The sequence below is a fragment of the Alternaria novae-zelandiae genome (assembly GCF_023758075.1).
Source record: "Alternaria novae-zelandiae strain BMP 2774 chromosome Unknown scaffold_21, whole genome shotgun sequence".
NCBI lineage: Eukaryota > Fungi > Ascomycota > Dothideomycetes > Pleosporales > Pleosporaceae > Alternaria > Alternaria novae-zelandiae.
Genome location: NW_026056981.1, coordinates 484,052 through 509,142, shown reverse-complemented (window position 1 = coordinate 509,142; position 25,091 = coordinate 484,052). Strand labels below are relative to the sequence as shown.

The 25,091-nt window shown below is 54.4% G+C and overlaps 9 protein-coding genes across 9 annotated transcripts; 6 read left to right on the top strand and 3 right to left on the bottom strand.

The window, feature by feature from the left end:
* Positions 1 to 322: 322 nt before the first annotated feature.
* On the top strand, positions 323 to 2,126 carry J4E88_008945 (uncharacterized protein; the record flags this gene model as incomplete). Its single annotated transcript, XM_049402552.1, has 2 exons — positions 323 to 726; positions 773 to 2,126. The coding sequence occupies 2 exons, from the start codon at positions 323 to 325 to the stop codon at positions 2,124 to 2,126; spliced, it is 1,758 nt and encodes a 585-aa protein (XP_049251789.1).
* Positions 2,127 to 2,310: 184 nt separating this feature from the next.
* On the bottom strand, positions 2,311 to 2,645 carry J4E88_008944 (uncharacterized protein; the record flags this gene model as incomplete). The annotated part of the gene is made up of 3 exons (XM_049402551.1): positions 2,311 to 2,432; positions 2,507 to 2,572; positions 2,636 to 2,645. The coding sequence occupies 3 exons, from the start codon at positions 2,643 to 2,645 to the stop codon at positions 2,311 to 2,313; spliced, it is 198 nt and encodes a 65-aa protein (XP_049251788.1).
* A 295-nt stretch (positions 2,646 to 2,940) lies between these two features.
* On the top strand, positions 2,941 to 4,293 carry J4E88_008943 (uncharacterized protein; the record flags this gene model as incomplete). The annotated part of the gene is made up of 2 exons (XM_049402550.1): positions 2,941 to 3,132; positions 3,199 to 4,293. 2 exons carry the CDS (start codon positions 2,941 to 2,943, stop codon positions 4,291 to 4,293), a joined length of 1,287 nt encoding a protein of 428 aa, XP_049251787.1.
* Positions 4,294 to 4,693: 400 nt separating this feature from the next.
* Positions 4,694 to 6,092, bottom strand: J4E88_008942 (uncharacterized protein; the record flags this gene model as incomplete). The annotated part of the gene is made up of 3 exons (XM_049402549.1): positions 4,694 to 5,646; positions 5,721 to 5,832; positions 5,910 to 6,092. 3 exons carry the CDS (start codon positions 6,090 to 6,092, stop codon positions 4,694 to 4,696), a joined length of 1,248 nt encoding a protein of 415 aa, XP_049251786.1.
* Positions 6,093 to 6,614: 522 nt separating this feature from the next.
* On the bottom strand, positions 6,615 to 7,241 carry J4E88_008941 (uncharacterized protein; the record flags this gene model as incomplete). The annotated part of the gene is made up of 1 exon (XM_049402548.1): positions 6,615 to 7,241. One exon carries the CDS (start codon positions 7,239 to 7,241, stop codon positions 6,615 to 6,617), a length of 627 nt encoding a protein of 208 aa, XP_049251785.1.
* Positions 7,242 to 7,908: 667 nt separating this feature from the next.
* Positions 7,909 to 9,721, top strand: J4E88_008940 (uncharacterized protein; the record flags this gene model as incomplete). Its single annotated transcript, XM_049402547.1, has 3 exons — positions 7,909 to 8,070; positions 8,203 to 9,033; positions 9,083 to 9,721. 3 exons carry the CDS (start codon positions 7,909 to 7,911, stop codon positions 9,719 to 9,721), a joined length of 1,632 nt encoding a protein of 543 aa, XP_049251784.1.
* Positions 9,722 to 11,799: 2,078 nt separating this feature from the next.
* Positions 11,800 to 17,014, top strand: J4E88_008939 (uncharacterized protein; the record flags this gene model as incomplete). The annotated part of the gene is made up of 2 exons (XM_049402546.1): positions 11,800 to 16,374; positions 16,430 to 17,014. 2 exons carry the CDS (start codon positions 11,800 to 11,802, stop codon positions 17,012 to 17,014), a joined length of 5,160 nt encoding a protein of 1,719 aa, XP_049251783.1.
* Positions 17,015 to 20,688: 3,674 nt separating this feature from the next.
* On the top strand, positions 20,689 to 22,139 carry J4E88_008938 (uncharacterized protein; the record flags this gene model as incomplete). The annotated part of the gene is made up of 4 exons (XM_049402545.1): positions 20,689 to 20,839; positions 20,892 to 21,146; positions 21,198 to 21,668; positions 21,742 to 22,139. 4 exons carry the CDS (start codon positions 20,689 to 20,691, stop codon positions 22,137 to 22,139), a joined length of 1,275 nt encoding a protein of 424 aa, XP_049251782.1.
* A 1,716-nt stretch (positions 22,140 to 23,855) lies between these two features.
* J4E88_008937 (uncharacterized protein) lies at positions 23,856 to 24,756 on the top strand (the record flags this gene model as incomplete). The annotated part of the gene is made up of 2 exons (XM_049402544.1): positions 23,856 to 24,073; positions 24,123 to 24,756. The coding sequence occupies 2 exons, from the start codon at positions 23,856 to 23,858 to the stop codon at positions 24,754 to 24,756; spliced, it is 852 nt and encodes a 283-aa protein (XP_049251781.1).
* Positions 24,757 to 25,091: the final 335 nt, after the last annotated feature.

Below are 25,091 nucleotides of genomic sequence, written 5' to 3'. Positions count from 1 at the left end.
GCCCACTGTGCCCTCATAATGGTGCTCACAGCAGCTTGATCATGCCGCAACCTATATGTAATTTTGGCAGTATCAGGTGCCTATAAACGTGATATATACGTTAAGGCTCCATCACAAACCAAAGCTACAGAGCAGCTAGTCTAGGCAATAGCCTGGACCAAGAGCGCTGACTCTTCTTCGTCTGAAGAGATCTGGGTATCGAACTCTTCAAGGGCTCAAATGCAGGGCACAAGCTAGCGCAGAAGCGGTAAAGCGTAGAATCTCCGCCACGAGTCCTCGATTCCGTCCGGGCACTCACCAAGCTCACCTAGGCAGCTCCAACATGGCATCTCCAGCAGCCCACAAGCCGCGACGGCGGCGAAATATTGGAGAGGGCTCTCTCGCCCAGGTCGCACACGGCACGCTCGATCTCGACCACTCGACCAACGCACGGAAGCCCGCGTTTCCTCTCGTCGCGTTTCTCTGGCCAGCCAAGGGCACCGTCTCGCAATGGGTCACGATACCCCTCATCTTAATGGCAGTTGGCCTATTCAGATGGACTGTCAGTCTGTGGGGCTATTCTGGATTCCAATCACCACCGATGCACGGTGACTTTGAGGCTCAGCGGCATTGGATGGAAATCACCAAACACCTACCCGTGTCGAAATGGTACTTTTATGACTTGCAGTGGTGGGGATTGGATTACCCACCTCTGACTGCGTATCATAGCTGGATACTGGGTGTCATGTATGTTGGAGCATTCGATATCAAATACAAGTGCTAATCGTTGCAGTGGTTCTGCCATCAATTCGAAATGGTTCGCTCTCGACGAGTCGCGGGCGCTCGATGACCCTTCCCTCAAGATATACATGCGAGCCACCGTCTTCGTATCCGAATACCTCATCTACGTGCCTGCGACGATCATTTTTCTCCGCCGATACTCCCGACTCGAGGGCGTCAATATTTGGGAGTCTTCAATCGCGCTGGTTGCTATCCTAATGCAACCGGGAACGATCTTGATTGACCATGGGCACTTCCAATACAATACCGTCATGCTTGGTTTCGCAGTCGCAACACTCTCGAGCATGATCGCTGGAAGACCGCTGTGGGGATGTGTCTTCTTCGTCGGTGCGCTTGGATTCAAACAGATGGCATTGTTCTATGCGCCTGCGGTATTTGCATACCTGCTGGGCATATGCCTCTTCCCCAGGATTAACATTGTGCGGTTCCTTGCGATCGCGCTGACTACCGTGGCCGCATTTGCCGTGTTGTTTCTGCCGTTCTTGATGGGCGTCGCATACGACCAATATACCCGCTTCGATTACGATCCCTTGGAAATGCCCCCGCTGCTGACCTTGAGATGGTTCATGACACCGTGGAATATGAACGCCTGGTACTACCCATACGTTTTGGAGATGGGGCAGGCGATCCACCGCATCTTTCCCTTCTCCCGTGGGTTGTTCGAGGACAAGGTTGCCAATATATGGTGCACTATCCATACTTTCCACAAGCTTCATCGGTATCCGATCGAGCTACTTCAGCGTCTCGCGCTACTCGCCACGACCGCTGCGATTCTGCCTCCATGTTTGATCATCTTTGTCAAGCCTAAGAAGCAGCTTCTTCCACTGGCGTTCGCAGCAGTCTCCTGGGGCTTCTTCCTCTGCTCATACCAGGTGCACGAGAAGAATGTCTTGCTTCCGCTGTTGCCGATGACGCTGCTCCTCAGTGGAAAGGATGGCCTGCTACCTTCCACCCGCGCGTGGGTTGGTCTAGCAAATATGCTCGGCGTCTGGACAATGTTCCCGCTGCTCAAGAGAGATGAGCTACGAGTTCCGTACTTTGTTATATCCCTCTTGTGGGCATATCTTCTTGGTCTCCCCCCAGTTTCTTTCTCTGCCTACCATGAAGGCAGCCGGGGTGGACTGAATATCTTCAGCAAGATCCTCCACCTCAATATCTACCTGGCCATGATTGGATGGCACGTTGCGGAGGCCTCTTACCCTCCCCCGGCCGATAAACCGGACCTCTGGGTTGTCGCGAATGCGATTGTTGGGACGGGTGGCTTTGGTATTTGCTACCTGTGGTGCTTGTGGCGACTTGTTGTCAAGAGTGAGTTGTTTGGAGCAGAAAAGAGCAAGACGCAGTAAAAGATTGGTGGATGTTCGTTGGTGCACTTCAGCACTTCTTCAAGATACCCAGGTAGATCAAGGAGGGAAGATTTTGGTTCCTCATGTATAGTATTGTACATCGAATCTAAAAACGCGTATTGTGCGCAACGCCACCCATATGCTCGTGTTGTACATGTCGTATACATTTCCGTCCCTCATTGCGCTATATCTTGAAGCCGTATCCAGCCATGCACTTCTTGTAGTCGTCGACGAGGGTGAAGCACTCTTTCTGGGGGTCGTTCGATGTCGAGAAGAGCATGCATTCGTCGCGTTTAGCCTTTTGGTCTGTGCAGACGCAGCATGCTATTCAGGAGTCAGTACTAGAGCAGTAGGTACCAAGAAGTTGGGTAGAAACTCACGCTTAACTTTGGCTGGCGCGGCGGTGTCCTTGAGGTCTGAGCCCATGTTGGCAGCGGTTGGCGGTGCTAGAACGCCATCAATTAGCTACTCTGCGTCGCATACATGCTATCATCAAAGCGCAAGCATACCTGACGACATTGTGAGTGTGGGAGTGTGGTGGAGGTGAATTGAAGATGCTTAGCAATCGCAAAAGTTCCCAGGACATGTCATCGGACTCCCGCGGCGCTCCATACGCCACACGAGGCTTGCACGGTTCGGCTAAAACCAACCCTGCAGGCGACAGGGGGTTCTAGACAATGAATCTCAATCAACCCCACTACGTTTTGCGCCCCACGACTCACACTATAAAGTATAAACAACAAACCCGCCCCCCTGTTGTGCTGCTTTCCGCTACTATATCCTCACTGTAACTTGCAACGGGGCGTGCGAAGACATGGCTGGCGCAAAGATCTTTTCTATCGAGGGCAAGGGCCTCAAACTCACCACCGCCGAGGATATTGAGCCGCACATCCAGGACCTCATGAGCAACGACGATGTAGAGGAGATCAAGTTCTTGGGCAACACACTGGGTATTGGAGCCAGCGAGGCGCTTGCTAAGGTCTTGGAGAGCAAGAAGAACCTCCAGGTATGTTCACAGCCCCGCTCATCGGCGCTGCGATGTCAACGACGGACTGACTGACCCAAATTCCAGGTCGCAAACCTCGCCGACATCTTCACCTCGCGTCTCCTCTCTGAGATCCCGCCCGCGCTATCCCACCTCCTCACCTCCCTCCTCACGCTACCAAACCTCCACACTGTCGACCTCTCGGACAACGCGTTCGGCCTCAACACGGTTGCCCCGCTCGTAGACTTCCTGTCGCAACACACCCCACTCCGCTACCTATACCTCAACAACAACGGCCTAGGACCCGCCGCTGGTGTCCTCGTCGCAGATGCGCTCACCGCACTCGCCGCCAAGAAGGCCGCGGCGCGAAAAGACGGCAAAGAGGTACCCGATCTCGAACTCGTAATTTGCGGTCGCAACCGCCTGGAGAACGGCAGCATGGGCGCATGGGCAAAAGCCTACGCCGCCAACACGGGCGTCAAGACCATCAAGATGACGCAGAACGGTATCCGCCAAGAAGGTATCTCGCACCTCATCACCAACGGCCTCGCCCACCTCTCCAAACTAGATACCCTCGACCTCCAGGACAACACCTTCACAGCCATGGGCGCAAAAGCCCTCAGCAGCGCCGTCGGCAACTGGACTGAGCTCCGCGAACTCGGCGTAGGCGACTGCCTGCTCAGCGGCCGGGGCGGCGTTGCTCTCGCTGCTGCACTGGAAAAGGGCAACAACAAGAAGGTTGAGGTCCTGCGCCTCCAGTTCAACGACATCAACGCTAAGGGTCTCGCTGGCCTCGCCTCCGCTTCCCATACCGCACTCCCTGCGCTGCGTCGCGTCGAGATCAACGGCAACAAGTTCGACGAGGAGGACCCCAGCATAGAGAAACTGCGCGATGTCCTCGATGCACGGAAAGAAGAGAGTGGTGAGAATGCGGACGACGAAGAATACTGGGGTCTAGATGAACTGGACGAGTTGGACGACGACGACGAAGACGAGGAGGAGAGTGATGCAGAGGAGAAGCACGGGGATGCTGGTGATGACGAGGAGGGTGTTGAGGTCGAGGAGAAGGCTGCGAGGCAGGTCGCGGCGGATAACGAGGCTGAGGAGAGTAATGTGGGCCAGGAGAAGGATAAGAAGGTTGATGATTTGGCGGATATGATGGCGAAGACGGAGATTAAGTGAGGGGATGGAGAGTGCACTGGAGGGGACCTTGTCATGCATTTAGCGGCCTGGGTTGGGTTGGAATGGGGATGGCTTTTTGAGTAGGCATGTAGGAATTGATACCATAGACCTTACTTCTGTTAAATGCACACGAGGTGATCAAGCATAGGTACATGATGTTCAGTGGAGATGTCCAAATTACAGTGTAGTGCGAAGTTATTCTGTAGGTTGAGAGAGGGCAAAGTGTGGTTCATTAGGGTGTCCAGCGGACAGGTCATCTATGTGTAGGTTCGTGACTTTCATGCCACCTGCCCATGTCCGGTTGTAGTGAATCTCGAATATCATCTACTCCTCTACCATCTTAGATACATGCCCGACATTCACGGACACTCCTATTATGTCACCCCGATGCACCACTGTCTCATCGATCGTCCGCGTCATAGCTTGGCTCAGCCAGCAACTTTCCGTTCTCGTCCACTCGACCATGACCGTCCTGCACGAGCCTCTTCACGTGGGTTTGGTGATCGTTATCCTCAAGCTCCTCATCAACCTTGTTAAGGTCCTTGTCGGGCTGTGACTGCTCTTTGCGGTGCTTAGTCGCGGAGGAGTTGGAAACATCGCTGAGAGACTCTTGCCTACGGGAAACGAAGGACTGTGCAGTGGGGCTGAGTCCGCTCTTCTCGGTGTGGCCGTTGGTCGGGATCTCTTGCGACTGGACTGTTTTGGGGTTTGGTTGAGTAGAGAAGCCGTTCTCTCCCTTGGGCGAGACAGCAGAATTACCGTCGTGTAGGTCGCCATGATGTTTGGAGCCAGATAGTGTATCACGAGGGTAAATGCTCTCGCTGCAGGCGCGGGGACGTTCATCGCTGGCGCGAGCACTTCCGTTATTGGCGTGCGACTCACAGAGCCCCAAGCATACATGTTCCTCAGTGCCGCGGTTGGCACGAGCATCGAGAGTCTGCGGATCATCCATCCCCGATGCGGCGGCAAAGCCCGCCTCGATCTTAGGCCTCATAGTCATCTCCGCATTATGGCAGTCATCTTCCTTCTCTTGACGAGACCGTTGCCGAGGTGATGTGAAGTTCCTACTGTTGGCACGAGATCTTCCGTTGACAGGACTCAAGATAGATCCAGTGCTGCTGCTCAGTGATAGTTGACGCTCACGTCTGGCTGCAACAGACTGAGCGACAGCGGCGATGCCGCCCTTCTCGGTATGACCGTGGGCGCGGGCCTCGAGAGAATGGAGATGATCGGCTTCAGCCTTGGTGACAGTGCCTTGCGCAATCTTGGGTTCGATCTTAGCGATTTCCTCCTGGAGCTCGGCTTCGACTTCAGGGTGAGGAGCATTGGTATGGCCGACGGCCTTTTGCAGTTCTATAGATTGTCAGTGTTTGTCTCGATGTGGAGCGAAGGATCAAGCGGGACGGCACGTGGAAGTAGGCACGTACTGCTAACGATGCTCTGGGCAACACGAAGAACCTCGGTGGTCGCCTCGTCAGGGCTGCCATCTACAGCGATATGCAGGTCCTTGGCGGCCATCAGCAGGGAACGATGAGAAGCCTGAGCTTGACTGGATCCCTTCTAATCCACACCTTGTTAGCAATAGCTAGGGATTCGACGGCAGAGATAATGCGGACCGCTCTGTCGTCACGTGTAGCGACGTTCTCAGATAGAATACGGGCTTCCTCGGCTGTGATGGTGCTCGGATCTTTTCTCAGCTTCTTGAGGATTGCTTCCAATTGGTCTTGGAACCGCTGCGAAAGGGTGGTAGCATCGCTGCTCGCGTCAGAGGACACCTTCTCGCTGAGAATGTCGCTCATGGTGACTGATAGAGGTAGGGCTGTAGGTGATGCTTGAGTAGAAGAAGCGGTGGCTTGGTGCTGTGGAGAAGAAGGTGAGGTGGGTGTTTGTGTTTGCGTGCTTTATCTGTGACGATGACGTCGTGGGATCGCGTGTGGAAGGAAAGTGCAGGTGCAAACAATGAGATCGGACGACTCTGACAGCGGCTCTTTCCCGATGGTGACGAACGCATCAATGTTTCCATGATGTGTTGCGGAACAATTCTCCGCATCGCAATTGCCTCTCTAAAACATGCATTCGATGCACGCTGCGACAACGCAGGTAAACCGTAAAATCACATTAGATACGTAGATAGATATTAAGATGGAAAATACTAAGCACATGAGGGTAGGAGGATTATCAAGCATCAACTCCAGTACTCAAGAGAGACATTGTATGACTGAGTGCGAGATCAAAATGAACAAAATGAACATATTGATACCTCTAAACAATGATGGTTACGTCTCGCCAAAATACGCAGGCCTCAAATACATATAACGACATCAAAAGTCATCCATCTCATTCTCCAATTCCGCCAACTCTTCCCGTTTCCGGTCAGCTGTTTCCTCGCTGTCGTCCGAGTCGCTTGCTAGATCATCGTAAAGAACTTTCTCACCATGCTCTTTGACGTACTCATCAAATTCATCATCTTGTTTGGAAAGTCCAATCTCTACCGCCAACTCATCTTCGGCGGAAAGGGGGGCCATCGCCAAACCACCTTGGTCGGGGTCGCGTTCAAGACCATGGCCGTAGGGTTCGTCATCGCCGTCTTCTTCTGAATCGTAGTCCTCGTCGCTACCGTCAGGCGAAACTGATTTTTCGTCTTCGCTAAAGTCATGTCCTTCAGTAGGTACCGGTGCTGGAGCGATTTTGCTGGGTTGCTGCACTTTGGTGCCACTCTTCTCATCGAGGTCTTTGGCTTTCGCATGTTCCTGCTGCAATGCGACATCGTTATGTGGTTCAGTGCCGGCTGTGGCGGGTTCTGTAGCTCCAATACTCTCTAGCCCCGCTGTTGATGTTGTTGGGTCCGTAGTGCCGACTTTCTTGGCTTTCTTCACGCCATTAGATGGCTCGCTCGATACGTCGGGGTCTTCGGAAGCTGCGCGCTTCAAGGCTGATGTTTCCGTCATGGTGGTGATTCAGACTTGCGAGATAAATGTGAGGGAAGTTCAAAGTTCGAAAGGTCGACGATGGAAGTTAATAGGGGCTGGGATCAGCATGATGACGGAAGAGGTCCTTCGCAGCCCTCCATGGATCGGGAGTGATATCCCAGCTGTGGCGCAGATGAGCTAGCCTACCTGGTAGACACGACTTATCGATTCGAGTTGGGGGTTGGTACCGTAAATCGAGCTTGGGAATGAAGAAATTGAGTTGAGAGTTCTGGAGGTCAGACGAGATCTCTCGACATATTCGAAGCTGTGTTCATGTCTTTAGTCTATACAAATCAGTGCCCGCCATGCTGTGGAGCAGCAATATGAGGTCTTGTGAATAACCCATGCTCTACTCAATTGGGGGTGTCGCGCGAGAGCGTTGATGTCACGGGAAAATTATTACGACGTGGTGACAATGGAATGCCCACAGATGACTGCAAGCGATACTTTCCGTTGCTATAGCCGTTGGTGAAAGATGGTGGTTTCCTTACCTCGCGATGCGCGATGACGCGGCCACTGCCGGAAAGCCGAACAGCAGGGATGTCTCCTCACTAGCCCCACCGAAATCCAGCTGTCAAGCCTCACCTACCCACCACCCTCTGCCTGATTCAATGTCCTGCGCCACATATATGTCTACGGAGCCAGAATGGTCAGCGCCCAAGATGTTGCGGCTCGCCAGTCGCACATGGGGACAGACGATCAAGAGCAAGCGCAAGCCGCGCAGATGATCCAGCGCAACTATCGCGGCTATCGGGAGCGCAGGCAGCTTCAAGGCATGGGCCTCGATGCTAGCGCACGGTGGGCAGAGGTGGGAGACGTTCGCACTATATAGAGAGGTGTGGCTAATGGTACCAGGCGATACGCGACGGTTAGCAGTCCACCACCCTCTCTACTGCGCCCAAGCTAAACCTCTCAAGCGAAATGGCGCAATGCAACGAAGCCCAAGCCGCGCTCGGAAGACGCGGCTCTGCGCGACAACCTCACTACCCCCGAAGCACGTGAACGAGCGAACTCCATAGCAGCGCGCGAGAAGTGGAAACGAGTCGGCGAGATTGCGCGACGAGCGGGCGCTGACGATCCCCACGATGCCTCAGAGACGGACGACGAGGATGCGCCCGGGAACCACACGGAACAACGACGGAAGCAGAATGAGTCCAAAGCCGAGCGCGAGAAGACTGCCAAGATGATGGACCTCCAGTACTTCCTGGAGATGGTGGACCAGAAGCATCGCTACGGCAGTAATCTGAGAGCCTACCACGAGCAGTGGAAGAAGGCGGATACCCACGAGAACTTCTTCTACTGGCTCGACCATGGCGAGGGTAGGCACTTTGAGCATCCGACCGTCTCTAGAGAGAGGCTCGACACAGAGCGGGTGCGCTACCTGTCGCGGGAGGAGCGTCAGAACTACCTAGTCACCATCGACGACGAAGGTCGTCTATGTTGGGCGAAGAACGGAGAGCGCCTAAACACGACCACGGATTACAAAGATAGTGTCAACGGTATTGTACCGGTCGACGATGACACTCCTGCCTACGGTCCCAAAGCGAAGCTGCACTCTGGACAAAGCAAGACCCTGCGACGAAGTTCAATGATCTCGGTGAGCTCAAGCTCGTCCATATCCGAGAGCGATGCGGAGGCGGAGGAGGCAGAACACTACGTCAATGAGGACCTCGACAAAGCTAAGGGCGTTTCGAAACTCAAACATGTGTCAGCCGCGACTATTCTGAACCACCTTCTCCGTAGTTCAGTGAAGCCAAACTCATGGATATTCGTAAGATGCGCACACTCCTCCGTCAGCCAGGTGTACTAAGCAAGCACAGGTAGCCGACACATCCTTCCGCCTGTACGTCGGGATCAAGCAATCGGGTGCTTTCCAGCACAGCTCGTTCCTCCACGGTGCGCGCATATCTGCCGCAGGTCTGATCAGAGTCAAGGGTGGTCAGCTTCGGCGCCTCTCACCCCTGTCCGGCCACTACCGACCGCCGACGAAGAACTTCCGTGCGTTCGTACATTCCATGAAGGAGAACGGAGTAGACATGTCTCGTGTCTCCATCTCCCGGTCGTATGCTGTCCTCGTCGGTCTTGAAGCTTACGTTAAGACACGCAAGAAGTTCAAGCATGGGGTTGAGCACGTCAAGGAGGCAGAGACAAAGGTCGTGCACCCGGAAGAATACGAGCGGAAGGTGGAAGAGCAAAAGGATAAAAGCGAAAGCGCGCAACGAGAACGGCAGTTACTTGCGCAGGAAGCAGAGAGGAAAGAGGCAGAGAAGAAACAGACTAGTCTTGGACGGCGAATATGGAAGAGGCTCAGTCGAGACCGCGGTGAGAACGGCGACCTGACACCCAAAGAACGGGAAGCCGCTAAGCAGAAGAGGAAGAAGTGGTTGAGCAAGTCGGGGGAAGATGTCGAAGATGGGATTGCGCCTGACGGACGTCGGGAGTCTGCCCCCGCGGTGTGAGCGGCTGGCTGCGATGCGAGCTACGAAGCGGGCTGCTGCTGTTCCTGCATGACCCCATACTCACCTCCATGCCTTCTACCTGTGGCTTGATTTCGCGTGGTCATGATATCCTCCTTTTGTCGATTTGCCTAGAACCATCAGTAGACCTGAAGTCGTAGAACGAATAGCATTCCTAAAGATAGCATGCATGTGGCATTATTCCCGCGTGTCATTGCACGATCATCGCGCGATCAACGTCCGTCTATCGAAAACGCAGAATCCAGGAACCAGAAAGCAGGTAATGGCTTGACTCGGTGGCGGACAATTATTTTCCAAGCGTGCGGACCCCGTTCCGTGCCGCCATCATTCTTACGAACGGCGGCGACTGACATCATACGCGTCGTCACGGACCCAGATTTCCATCTTTGTTTTGGGGGTTGGGAAATGTGTCTTTGTTTGACAACCTGTTATTTGGGCATGACTCGGCAGCGGGCAGGATAGGGGTACCTGAGATGAAGTGATCGATCGTGCGTCTGCGCAGAATTGCTTGTGCAGTTGTGGCGCGAGGATAATTATGGGTACGACGGACATGTCTCGATCGAGACGGCTTGTCGTGATCGAAACCACGTTGCGCATACTCCTACGGTAGACAGCTAACAGCTGCAAGTCAGGGTCAATGAATTGCCCGGAGGTTAGGTACCACGGGAATATAGCGATTGGGTTTGCTGCAGCCTCTTAGCGGTGCGTGGTGTCACTCGCAGTTGGGATGCGGCCAACGTCCCGACCGTTGCGCTGGAGCCCCGCCGTTCATCGCGGCACAGTCCAACTTCACCATGACCACGGCGCAGGCCTCCTCGGACATGAAGCTATTCGGCATCACTCTTCCGAATTCCGTCGTTCCTGATCTCCGCCCGCCGCAGGGTCCCTCATCTCCCATGCCGTCTTGCAGGTCGCGGTGATGGCTGGTGGTGCTCACGATGGTGGTACCGAAGACTGGTAGCATGCAGCGATCGGCCGCCAAAAGGAAGCCACGACCCCGCTAAGCGACGTTTGAGCAGGGGAGCTCCCGACACCATGACGTCAGACGCCCGACAACATCATACGCGTCGCTGCAACCTGCTTGCACACACGGCACGACTTGCTCTTCCATCCTGCTGCATGCGCCCTAATGATAGGAGGGAAACACGCCCGCCAGGGATTCTGTACCCGATGCTCGACAAGGCCAGCCACAGTGCCGTCGATCGGGCCTGGGCTCTGTGTGCTTTTGCTCCACCAGCTCGTTTCGCACTGCACTCATGCCTGCGAAGGCGTATCGACCGCCCGGTATTGGCCTGCCTGAGATGACACATGTCTCCCCAACCTCACTTCCTGCATGCCATTGGTATCCTTCCTGCAAACTAACCTCGTCCAGTGCAAAGAGTACCGTAGGCAGCCTTTTCGCTAGAGCGTTTCAGCTCCACTTCCGGCTGCAATTCAACTCCAACCCTGGCAGCAGCCCGCTCTCCGCGGTTCATCGACGATGTTAGGCCATCCCATTTCCAGCCACAGGCCGTTCCCACCCCTGTTGCAGCAGCTACCCGCTTGTCTCACCACGCTGAGTGGAGGCCATGCCACCAGGATGCGCTGACGCCCCGCTCGAGGCTGGAGCTTGTGAGTAGTGTGACGCAATACTCCTCCTGTTCGTTGCACACACTATGGCGCCAAAGCAGGTTTACTCTGCCTCTCCACAACTGAGGCGCAAGCTCTTGCTCCTGGAAACCAGCATTCGACGTCATCCGTTCCAGCATGCTCAATTGAGGAGTAGTTATCATAAATGCCTGCTTCTCTGTGATCCTTCCGCACTTTCTGATCCCTACAAAGACGAACCATTCGTCAATTGATATATGACAGACGAACACTTTTCCTCCCACAACTACTCGTACTACTCTTTCCCCCCAACCCCTAATAGACATTCCCCCCGGTCTACACGCTCTCAGTCTATATCAAGCAACGTATCAGGAAGCGGCCATCATCGAGCTACTTCCTACAGCACCTCATCCTACACAGTGAATCACGGACACGACAACTCCTACAACGTCTCGAGCGTTCTATTCAACAACATGCCTTCCCCAGCAGCTGGAAAGGGTGACACCCCCCGCACCCCTACCAAGCTTGGACGAAAGCCACAATCATCTGCCCCCAAGCTGAACAAGCCCAAGTCGGAGGACGCCCCCACCCCCGATGTGCCTGAGCAAGCTGAGGACGTGAAGAAGCAAGGAGAGGAGAAGGCCGAGGACACCAAGAACCAGGCACAAGACACCGCCGAAGACACCAAGCAAAAGGGCGAGGAGACGGCCCAAGATGCCAAGGGCAAGGCGGAAGAGGCTGCTGAAGACACCACCGGCAAGGTTTCACAAGCTGGTGACGAACTAGAGCAGGCCGACCCCAAGCCCATTGACGACGACAACGACGCCGACGAGGAGGCTGAGGAGACTGGCGACGACGCCACACACAAGGCAGGAGACGATGCGGAAGACACCGCAGAGGACACTGCCGACAACACAGAGGACGATGCGACAGAGACCACCGAGCAGGCCGCTAACACCGGCAAGCAAGCTGGCGGAGGCGCATTGAGCGGTGCTCGCGGTCTAGCCGGCCGCGCATCCAACCTCGCTGGCAAGGCCAAGCAGGACCCACAAGGAGCTGCTCAGGATGCCGGTAGCGATGTACAGGAGGCTGCCCAAGACACAGCAGAAGATGCGCAGGAAACTGCGGAGGACACTGCTGAGGGCGCTCAGGACACTGCCGAGTCGGCCAAGGACACCGCTGAGTCCAAGGTTGGCGACGCAAAGGACACTGCTGAAGACGCAGCGGAAGATGCGCAAGACACCGCCGAGGACGCGACTGAAGATGCTCAAGGCACTGCAGGAGACGCCACTGAGGACGCCCAGAGCAAGGCTCAGGATGCTACCGACGACGCCAAGGACGCCGCCGAAGATGCTACCCCCGACCTGAGCATGCTCAAGGGCCTCGAAGTTGACGAGGAGGGCATGATCAAGAACAAGGATGGCAGGAACGTCGGCCGCCTTGTAGAAGGTGATGCCGAGGACCTCGCAGGCTACCCCATCGGCGACAACGGCGAGATTCTCGACGACGATGGTGATCTCGTTGGCCGCTGCGAACTTACACCTGAGATGGTTGAGGAGCAGGCCAACGAGGCCGAGGAGGCCGGCGATAAGATGCCCAACATCAGCATCTTGAAGGGCCTCACCGCCGACCGATCTGGTCAAATCCTCAACGAGGACGGCGACTTTGTCGGTCACCTTGTCGACGGCGACCCATCCGCTATCCAGGGCAAGGAGTTCAACGAGAATGGCGAGATCCTCGACGATGACGGCAACGTCATTGCCAAGGCGGAGCTTTCACCTGAAGCTGCCGACCTCCCTGCTTACCAGCAAGACGACGAGGATGAGGATGAGGAAGATGGTGACGCCACCGAGGGTGTCACCGATGCCGTTGACGGAGCCAAGTCTACTGCCGAAGATGTCAAGGACGGCGCTGAGGAGAAGGCTGCTGACGTCGAGGAGGAGCTTCCCGGCGTCGAGGCCCTCGAGGGCATGGAGATCAACTCCCAGGGAGAGATCCTCAACGACGACGGTGACGTTGTTGGCAACGTTGCCGACGGCGATCTCGAGAACATCGACGACGTCAAGGGCCTCACCGTCAACGACAAGGGCGAGGTTGTTGACAAGGACGGAAACGTTCTCGGAACGGTCGAACTTGCTGAGGGTGCTGCCGACAAGCTCAAGGAGTCTGCTTCCGGCGCTCTCGACACCAGAATCTTGGACGGCCTCAAGGTCAACAAGAAGGGCAAGGTTCTTGATTCTGAAGGCGAGGAGATTGGTGAGCTCAAGGAAGGTGAGCTCAGCGACTGCGCTGGCAAGAAGATCAACGACCAGGGCGAGGTCCTCGACAAGGAGGGCAATGTCATCGGCAAGGTCGATGTCGTCCCTGGCGAGGCCGCCTTCACTGCCATCAAGGAGCTCAAGGAGCAGCTCGGTGAGCCTCTCGAGGGCGAGGAGGAGCAGGACGAGGAGGAGGGCGAGCCCGAGATGAAGGAGATCACTCCCGAGATCGATGAGCTTGAGGGCTTCAAGGTCAACAAGAAGGGCCAAGTTCTCGATGAGGAAGGCGAGCCCATTGGTGAGCTCACCGAGGGTGACCCTGCCAAGTGTGCCGGCAAGAAGATCAACGACAAGGGCGAGGTCGTCGACAAGGACGGCAACGTGCTCGGCAAGGTCAAGGCTCTGCCCAAGATGGTTGAGGCCTCCGAGCTGCCGGAAGAACCTGAGGTCAAGGAAGTTGAGGTCACCCCAGACATCAACGAACTTGAGGGCCTTAAGGTCAACAAGAAGGGCCAGGTTCTCGACGAGGAGGGCGAACCTATTGGTGAGCTTACCGAGGGCGAGGCCTCTGAGTGCGCCGGCAAGAAGATCAACGAGAAGGGTGAGGTCCTTGACAAGGACGGTAACGTCATCGGAAAGGTCAAGGCCCTCCCCAAGATGGTCGAGCAGAAGGTTGGCGAGGCTGAGGATGCCGCCGAAGATGCTCAAGACGCCGCCGAGGACGCTCAGGATGCTGCTGAGGATGCTGAGGACGCTGCCGAGGAAGCTCAGGACGACGGCCGTCCTCCTCTTTCTATCCTCGATGGTCTCACCGTCAACAAGTCTGGCAAGCTCATCGACTCCAACGGCAACGTCGTTGGCGAGCTTACCGAAGGTGATGCGAAGAAGCTTTCCAAGTCTGGCACTTCCTGTGACGCCGAGGGTCAGTTCTGGGACAACAAGGGCAACGTCATTGGCCGCGCCCAGACCATCCCTCAAGAAGAAGGCGAGGAGGAAGCACCTTTCGCCGGTCTTGACGGCCTCGTCGTTGTCAAGGATGGCTTCGTCGAGGATGACAAGGGCAACCGCGTTGGCCAGGTCACCGAGGGCGACGCTAAGAAGCTCGTTGGCCGTTCCGTGGATGAGGACGGTGATATCCTTGACAAGAAGGGATCAGTTGTCGGCCACGCTGAACGCTACGAAGAGCCCGAGGAGGAGGCTCCTGAAGAGGAGCAGCCTGAGGACTTGTCTATCCTTGCTGGCAAGACTGTCAACAAGCAGGGCAACGTCATCGGAGACGAGGGTGTGCCTATTGCACGCCTCGTCGAGGGCAACCCCAAGGAGCTTGCGGGCCGCAAGATCAACGAAGAGGGCCTCATCTTCAACGACACTGGCAAGCAGATCGGCCGTTGCGAGCTCATCCCCGAGAACGAGCGTGAGAGCAAGCCTGAAGGCATCTTTGCTGGTCTTGAGGGACTCCGCGTCATCCAAGGCGGCATGGTTGCTGATGAGGATGAGAACACTGTCGGCAGGATTGTTGAGGGCAACCCCAAGCGTCTTGTTGGTATGGCTGTGGACGAGGATGGTGACATTCTTGACAAGTACGGCAACGTCAAGGGCCACGCTGAGCCTCTTGAGGAGGAAGAGGAGGAGGAGCCCGCCGACCTTTCCATTCTCGACGGTCTCACCCTGAACAAGCAGGGCTACCTCGTCAACGGCGAAGGCATTCCCGTCGGTAAGCTCGTTGAGGGCAACCTTGGCGAACTTGCTGGACGCAAGTCCGACGGCGATGGTCTCATCCACGGTGATACCGGCAAGGTTGTCGGTCGCTGTGACATCATTCCTCCCAACGAGCGCCCCGAGCGCAAGGAGGGCCCATTCGCTGGATTCGAGGGACTTCGCGTTGTCAAGGACGGATTTGTCGACGACAACGACGGCAACCGTGTTGGTCAGCTCACCGAAGGTGACCCCAAGAGGCTTGTTGGTCACACTGTTGATGAAGACGGTGACATCATCGACAAGTACGGCAATGTCAAGGGCCATGCTGAGCCATGGTCTGAGGAGGAAGCTGAGGAGGTCGACCTCTCCGCCCTTGCTGGCTGCACTGTCAACAAGGCTGGAAACATTGTCGACTCCAGCGGCACCGTTCTCGGACATGTTGTTGAGGGTGACCCGACTACCCTTGCCGGCAAGAAGGTCGATGGCAAGGGCCAGATCTGGGACAACGAAGGCAACGTCATTGGACGTGGTGAACTTTCCCACGGTCAGAACCCAGGACCCGAGGGTCCCTTCGCTGGCTTCGATGAGGCTACTGTTGCCAAGGACGGTACCGTTCAGACACCTTCTGGCGACATCGTCGGTCGCGTCACTGAGGGTGATGTCAAGAAGCTTGTTGGCCACAAGGTCGATGAAGATGGCGACATCAACGACAAGAACGGCAACGTCATCGGTAAGGCCGAGCGCTGGGAGCCTGAGGAGAAGGAGCGCCGCGTCAACCCCATGGCTGGCATGCGTGTCAACAAGGAGGGTGAGGTCCGCGACGAGAACGGCGATGTTGTTGGCCGTCTCACTGCTGGTGACCTTGGTCACTGCGCTGGTCTCGAGATTGATGACAACGGCTATGTTGTCGACAACGACGGCAACAAGGTCGGTGAGGTCACTCTTCTGGAGAACATCCAAGAGGAACCCGATGAGGATGAGACCGACGAGGAGAGGCAGCGTCGCGAGGACTCTGAGCTCGCCAAGAAGATGTCTGCCATCTGCGAAGACACCCTTCAGCGTGTCCAGCCTGTCATGAAGCAGATCACTGAGGTATGTTCTACTCCTAATCCATCCACATCACAAACATATACTAACAACCGCCCAGCACATCGAGCAAGCCGACCGCACACCCCGCGACGAGCTCGACGAAGAGGAGCTTGTCAACAACGTCAAGCCCCTCATCGAGGAAGGCTCCCGCATCCTCAACGACTGCAACGGCTCGCTCCGCGGTCTTGACCCCGATGGTCGCATCGCCGCCCAAGCCAAGGGCCGCCAGCAAACCGGCGAAGCCTCACCCGAGGAGTACAAGCTCGCCGACAACCTCAAGGAGCTCACCACCTCCGTCGTCACCACCATCGACAACGCGAAGAAGAAGATCTCCGACATGCCCCACGCCAAGAAGAAGCTCAACCCTCTTTGGTCCCTGCTCACCGAGCCCCTCTTCCAGATCATCGCTGCTGTTGGTCTGCTGTTGACGGGTGTTCTCAACCTCGTTGGCAAGCTGCTCAACGGTCTTGGTCTCGGTGGTCTCGTCAATGGCCTCCTGGGTGGCCTTGGTATCAACAAGCTACTCGGCGGTCTTGGTCTCGGCGGCCTGGGCGACATGCTCGGTGGCGGCGACAAGAAGGACAAGAAGAAGGGTGCTTCTGGTCCTATGAGCATGGTCGGTGGCCTGCTCGGCAAGAAATAGACATCTTGACGATGTCTATGGGGATGAGTTGAGACGAAGTAATGTCTATTCACACTTTGGTTCGAGATTGTTCGTCTGTTTTTGCATATGATACCACGACCTTCTACCTGGGTCGTCGTTGTCATCGTTCATCACCACGGAAGTTTGCAAGAGTTTCTTGCTTCCTTTCCTGCTGTTATTGGATTTTGGTCACTCAAGAGCTGGAAGATCGGGGGGTCTGAAGGTCACACCTTTTGTCGCCAAAGGAAGAGATGAGTGGGATGTGAGCAGAGCACCTGTTGGCTTCCGTCGTCGGTTGGATGGTTACGACTTCACCTGGGTATCTGGTCAGATGATGGCATGAATTCCTTGTTTTTTGCTCGTTCAAAAATCAGCGTTCTTGTTTTGTTGTTTTCCGACACGCACATCATCATCATGCCGCGACTCTCAAAGGCCACGAGAGGACGCGCGCATCTTTGGCTAGACCAGCCGGGTTTTCCTTTGTTGCACACCTCAAAATCTGCGATTGTTCTTAGCAAGCATGGGCGTTTCTGTTGTTGGTGGCCATCAGGGGGATGATTGTTGTATGATAGTTGTTGTTAGTTAGTTTTAATGATTTTACTTTGAAATCGTCTTCGTCTTTGCAATTTGTTATGTGAAGTGAGCTTGTTTGGTTCTGGTCTTGGCCTGGTTATGATTTTGAAGATTTTGGTGGAGCTCGTCATGCCGTTCAGTGTTCAATCGTGACATTGCGCACGTGAGGTGTGTGGCCACTGGGTCTTTGATCGTGACGTTGACACCTGTGGTGTAGTTTGTGAATGTTCCAGCGGCTATGATGGTAATGTCACTGGCTTTCGGTGTGCGCACGTGGCAGGTGTGTTCACTGGGCTTGTGAGTAAAGACTCGATAGATGTCGCAAGCACTCATGGTTCAGCTGCCTTCGCTCTCCCATGGAACACACATTGAACATTACCACTCGAAACCCCAACAGACACCTGGCTAGATGTCGCATGCCACACCGAGAGCGACTCATGATCAGGAACTCTCGAGCTGGGCTGTAGCTCGTAGGCCAGTTGAGTCTTTACTAATGACGTCCTAAGCTAGGGTGGTGCTCGTAGGTCCATTGCGCCTCTGTTTATGGCGCCCTGAGCTGAGCTGAAGTGTATCTTGTGCAGCTATTGCATCTATGATTATGATGCGTCACGTCTCGGCGTGGCGTGTGGATTTAGCAGGGTTTTCATCGTGGTGTTGGATTTCTGTGTGCCCATACTGTCCACTTGGTCTCTGATCGTGGACTTCCTGAGCCTCGGTGAGGCTTGTGAAGCTGTTCGGTCTTCGTCCATGACGTCCTGGGCTGAAGGGGTACCTCGTGGATTTGTTGGGACTTTGCCTCATGACGTCCTGAGCCTCGGTATAGTGTGTAGATTTATTAGGTCTTCGATCGTGATGCGCTAGGCTTTGGTGTGGCATCCAAGCCGATTGGGTGTACGATCATAACAGCACCTGGGCATCGGCTCCGCGGCATGTCTTTCACCATGTGTCGAGTTGACAATTAATTTGTGTGTTTGGTGGGACCGAGAGCAGCTATACTATAACTGTGAAACCGGTGATACCGGTGATACCACGGCTGCCTACTTCGAGGTGGTAGAAATCCACGCGGACGCTCATCTCCTTTGCCTCCTTCATGAGCTTCGATTTGCGCATGCGAAATTCGACAGACTTTGGATCGCATGACTCGCATTCACATCTTTTTCGTCCGGAGTGGTTCTGGACTTTCAGCTAGCAGACCCTGAGCCAGCGCTCAAGCTCCCTACTTCTCCTCGGGGTTGCAGCATTGGCCATGCACCCGACCGAGCTGGGGGACGGCGTGGATGGGAATCCGATTGGGCAAACCTGGCTAAATGCGGCGAACTTTAAATCGTGCCGTTCCCCGAGTGCACTCCTTTTTGCGGGTGCCTGGTGCTGTCTCGAGCTTCGATGCGCCTTGACTTCTTGTCAGCGCTTCAACAACAAGAGTCAAGGTTAGGAGAATTGGAAGAACGTTGTGGCACGCCTTGCAGCCCTGGAGGCTTTGCTGATCTTGATGCAGATCTCGACGCCAGCATCGAGGTATGAAGCTTGATTTGTCTGCATTAGAGTGTCAAAATTACAGGACAGCTGCCATCTAACGCGCTTGGGCCGCCATCCCTCACGTCTCCCAATATGCACGACGGCAACTCTCTAGGTAGGGTTTCCCACGCCTTGCAATCCTGTTCATCACAATAGCAAGGAACGTTCCATGCGCAAGTTCATCGAGGTCCACTGAAATAGCGACCGCGTAATGTCCCGAATCTCTGTACTGCCAAGCTGCGTTTCACTCTCGGCGAGGCTGAGCCGTTCTTTCGCAGTGCCTCATCGTCCCCGCAACTCGACACCATCCGGGTTGGCGGGTGCGTAGCGGGCTGCTGGTGCATCGATATTGCGATTTCAGTAATTCCAACGACGCCGCTGAACCTAGGACATTTCTGCGATCCTGGACTCCGACGGGTGCGGGAAGATCCCCCAGATGCCCGGTCATCGTTATCGGAGTTCTCTCCACCAGACGAGCGCGGACCTCGCAGTGAACGCTGAACGAACGAACGAAAGCAGGATCTACATGAACCTCCAACTCTGTAACATCGCGTAAGTAGGGTCAGTCCAAAAAGATGAGATATGTCCGGCACTGCGATTAGCACACGGGACGGTCCACAGGTTCATCTATGGCGACGAGAAACACTGGCATGCGATTCGCGCGGCCACCAGCACCGCCGGGGGAGCATGTAGCGCATTCGTAAAAGTAGACAACGTATCAAGGGTGAATTTCGCGCTTCGAATGCGACGCCCAAGGCTAGAGGACCTGGTGCATCTCTGTACTGCGGTACGTCTCCTGGATGCGGGTGTGGCGTGGTGTTTATTGCTCCTTCCCAGATGAGAGGATGGCAGAAAGGCAGTTGACGTGCTGGGTACGGTACCAAGCCAATGGTGACTGGTCAGTCTTCACCTCGGCAAGAGTAGCGAGCTTGCGCAAACCTAAACCCCAGCTCATGCTGTCATCGACCGCGCACTATCGGTCCTAACCTCGCGATCGTCCCCTCGCAGGCCGAGCGCAAGGCTTACAATTCTTTGCCATCGTAAATCACCATTCAGAGGACAGCATTCCGGAAATGCTAACGGGCACGCAAGGCCGCGATGCATGGCACCTATGCACACGATCGGTCATGGCTTCTGGAAGCTTGGTACACCACCTGCAGACGCTTGCGGTAGCCAGGCACTTGTATATTCTAGAGCTTTTCGGAGCTGAAAACGCCTACAATCGACTCGTCCTGGGGTCGCAGGCCAAACTCGCGGGAGGCGGGACTCAGACCATGCACCAGCCATAAACCTTGAACCACAGCTGCTACAGGCACCAACCTCTAGCTCAGAGCAGCCCTTTGAATACCTGGCTAAAGAGATCAACCGTAGTCACGCGCCCGTGTGTCGATTAGCAGCAATGCTTGGGCTGCAGGAATCGGCCTAGGGTTTGGAGCGTTCCTGGCGCGTGGTACGTCTCCTATGTACTATAGCTTTATGTGCTATAGTTACCTCAAGCCAAGTACGTTCGCCGGCCTCATCGTGAAACCCAGACATATAATCGCGCCGTCCCGCTGGTCAGCCTTGCATCCCAGCAACCGCTCAGCATGCCTTTTAATCTCACAATCGCGATCCCGACGCTCGTCGGCAGTCTGCTGTCTTTCATTGCCACAGGGTGCGTTCTCATATCGTACGTTGTGTACGCTGATTCGCAACGGTCTTTCCGTCACGCACTGGTATTGAATCTTGCTTTGGCTGGTAAGAACTCTTGACGACCAGATGAGATCTTTAGACTGACCACGCATACCAGAATTCATCAATTCGCTGAACAATTCGATATCTGGGATCTATGCAATTGCCAATGAAGGTTCCATCGCACCGGGTGCGGCATGTAATCTCAATGGCTGGGTAGGTCAGTGGTCTGTTCAGGCCGCTGACTTCTCTATCCTGGCCATCGCCATAATAACGCTTACTACGATTACCCGTAAAACGTACATGCCCAATGCCTCGCTCATGAGCAAGATACTTATCTGCGGCTCCGTTTGGGTCATTCCTACCATCACAGGTAAGCTCATAGATGCATATCCATCAACGCAAGGCTAACCTGAATGAACAGCGAGTACAGCCGCAGGATTGAACGAGTTGAGCCCCGTCAGCGGAAACTGGTGCTGGATATCGGGCACGCGAACTGACCTGCGCTATGCCCTGGGCCATGGCTGGAGGTTCAGCATCATCTTCGGAACCATTGGAATCTACATCTACATCTGGATCTACATGCGTCGGCACTTTTCGCAACTGCACTCCATGAGCCAAGGAGGGTCATACAATCAAGCCAGCGCTGCCAAGCGCCGCGAATTCCGCCGAGACGACGCCCACGAGCTGAGGAGCGAATCGCAGACGGAACTGCATGAGATCAACGTGGAGTACGCCTACGAAGTAAAACACTCCGATGGCATGAGCGACACCAACCTCGGAAAAGAGGACATCATCTTCACAGCTAGCGACCTAGAGACAAACAGCCGCAAAAGCGCCACCACACTGTCCCCTCCCATGTCACCCAAAAGCCCTTATTTCCAATCCGCATCAGGTATGTCCTTCCCCATGCAGATGCGCACGAGCATCTCGGCTATCTACAACGTGCCAATACTAATGGTTACCAGCCTTCCCCTCAGAAATGACTGCGCCCTCAGATAAGAAGCGCAGCATCGGCATGATCAGCAACCATCCCGCGCCAATGTCCGGGGCTTACGAGTCGGGCGCACCCCACGAATCGGGAAGTAATCAGCAGGGCGCCACCAGCACAAAGAAGGTCGAGCGAGAAATCAAGAGGATGTTGCTCCTCAACGCATACCCCATTCTGTACATCATCCTCTGGTTACCTGGTATTCTCAACCGCTTGGTGGAAGCTGCAGGCCATCCCAGCTATGCGTTGAGTATTCTGCAATGCTCAACGCAATATATTGGGTTCGCAAACGCCATTACCTATGGCTTCAACGAGCATCTAAAGACGACGCTGAGACGCGACTTCGTCAAGTGGTGGCGGGCGCGGCGGAGTTGAGAGGGGTTCTACACGTTTCTTCTTTATTGGTTGGTTACGACTTTACAAAGATTTAATATTCATGCTATATACCTCACTAGCACATGTGACGAGTGTTCCACGTTTCATATATACGCGCATGTGAATACGGACTGACCGAGGTATCTCGACCAGGCATGGCGGTTTTGATGCGCTGACTCTTCGTCGTCATTTTGAGTCAGCTGCGGATTCATGTTACATCGTGAGTGTGTGCTTGCGCGACCGTCATCGGGGCTGGAAACGATGCGTGTTGCAGTCCACCAAAAAGAGATCTGAAGGTAGAAGTATACATGACCTTAGGAATTGTTCGGTCGTCGGAATTTGATAGTACATGTGCGACATGCACTTCAGCCATCGTTTGCCAAGCTCAACATTTGACATTCGGAGAGAAGACCACACAGGTTCTCCAACTCCTGACAATAACAGTGATACTACTCGCTTTTGCGCACAGTAATACCTGCTCTCCAGAATCCCACTACCCTCTGTAGTTCTCGAATTTCCTCTTCTTCTGCACTGAGGGATCGTTTTCGGCAAATCCATACTATGAGCACCGTTTGCAGTCCTTCCAGTATGCTCGCATGGCCTGCGCTTGCGGGGTCATTCGTCCAGAGCTCGTACGAAGCCCCGGGGTTGCCTGTTAGAACGAACTGGATCGCCCTGATAGCATCGCGCTGAGAAGACGACAGCGGAAGTATGAAATGTGATAGGCTAAACGGAGTCCTGGAAGAGAAGACGTTGAGAGAAAACGGCAGCGTAGAGGTCTCGTTGTAGATCTGACGACAGACGAGATGTAGACGGGGGACGCTGCCGACTGCATAACCGCGAGCTGAGATATCGTAAGTCTGACCGCCCACAGCATATCTGTCAAGGGGGAAATATGTCAGTACGACTATTGTAGAACCCGTAGACGCACGCGCCAGAATCTACGCACCCATATATTTGATTGCGTAGCTCAGCCGGAAGTCGTAGGAGAGGCGACTCGGTAGAGTTGCGTCCAGATCTGATTTTGTTAGCTCTTCAGACCAGAACAAGCCAATTGGAAGATCTAGTGTTGATGTAGGCTCCAGAGTGCTCAGTATTTTGCTTGCACGAGGTGCAACTACTACTACTACTACTACCACTGCGTCTATTCCAGCCCGTTTTGACCTCAGTATCTGAGTATGCAGGCTATCCTTTTTCCATGGAGTAAAACTGTGGTTGATGGTATTTTGGATGTGTCTTCGCGAACCATGGTGCCCCTGTGGCCACACGAGGTGCAACGGGTACTCACATCTCGTTTGCTTTGAACGTTGAAATCGCCCTGTCCGGCCGAATCTCTCTCGTCGGCTTCGAGCCCTTTGTCATGTTGTCGAACATCCTTGGTTTTGGCCTCACCATCTTTTTCGGAGCGCGTCGATCGATCGATAGGAAATGAGAAGAAAGATAGAGGGTACAAGGTGACAAAGAGAGATCCAGGGTCCATTGCGCTAACCTCATGTAGACCCGCTCACTCACCGACTAGGCAGAGACAATCTCTCACCTGGGTACAGTACTAGCGCATTGGCCGTCACCACGATATAGAGAAGAACCCTCCAACACTACTTCTGCTTGTTACTCTCAACTACTTTATAATAACACCCTAGCCCGCCTCCCACGGCAATGGCGCATATCTATCAAAGCTCTACAAAGCGTCACACCTCTCGTGTAAATACATCAACCATGGCGAGCATCGGCCCAACCACATTTCGGCTATCCAAGCAAGGCGAGATCCGAAGATTCCGGAAGATATATACAAAGCTCATGATGGAACCGAAGCTGGAGCGCATGCCTGAAGTCGACCAAATCAAGATAGCAGAAGCCATCTACCGAGGCAAGCTACGTCTTTACGACAACGGTATGCTGGATGCTACACCACGTACATCCGATGTTATAGCCACGTAAGTTCCATTGCATTGGGGAGTCTCGCTACTTACTGATGTCTTCAAGTACCCACCGAAACAGCGTTTCCTCACCCCTACTCCTTCTTCCTGCCGAAGTGCGTAACAAGATCTTCTCCTACGTCAACAGTGGTCTACATATCTATATGAGATCTGGACCCAGCTTCGCGCCTGTCATTTACATCAAGAACGGCAGTCACGCGAATGCAACTTTTGAGTATCGACCATTCCTTACTCCCCAGGGAATCTGCCGTCAAATCTATAATGAAACAGCGCTACTTCCCTTCACCACGAACGAGTACTGGTACTTCACCAAAAATTCGCTGGAAATATGCAAACCCTTTTTTTGGGACCAGCAATTGCAATCCATCCGCTATGTCTCCTTCGCTATTACGATTATAGTGGGGAAATTTGACCCAGTAACCGGGAATTTCGATGCGGGAAGGCTGGACGGCTTGAAAGCCTTCCCTGATCTGCAAGAGGTCACTATCTACTTAAACATGGAGCATCCAGAGGCTGAGCGTCGGTTCGAAGGCGTGAAGACGTTTCTGAAGGGCTATCTGAAGGAAGCGGTATCTGCGGGTGTGAAAATTGTCTATGAGCACCGCTACCGGGAGGTTGACTTTGTCGTCTGGCCGACAAGCCTCGGGCGCCAAATTAGGAGACCAGAACTCCAACGTTGATGATTTGAAGATCGGCTTGATCCTTTGCCCTTAGAGTATGGTGGATTAGGAAATGAGGGTATTCTGTCAATTTTCCTTGATCACACAAAGTGGCTCATTACCTGTACACTGTGGAGACTATGTAGTCGCTTTTGACTAGAATTGCAAGGTTCTGCTATACGAGATTGAAGCGTACGTCAAAGTAAACCTTGCGGCTATTACACACTAAGTGAAGTCGGATATTCTAAAGTACTAACGCCACGTCGGGTACGTCGTGAGCTGCAGAATTATTTATGAAGCAAGTGCTGCCTGGTTATAGACCAATGCGTACATCGACAGCGCGCATGTACTGGAAC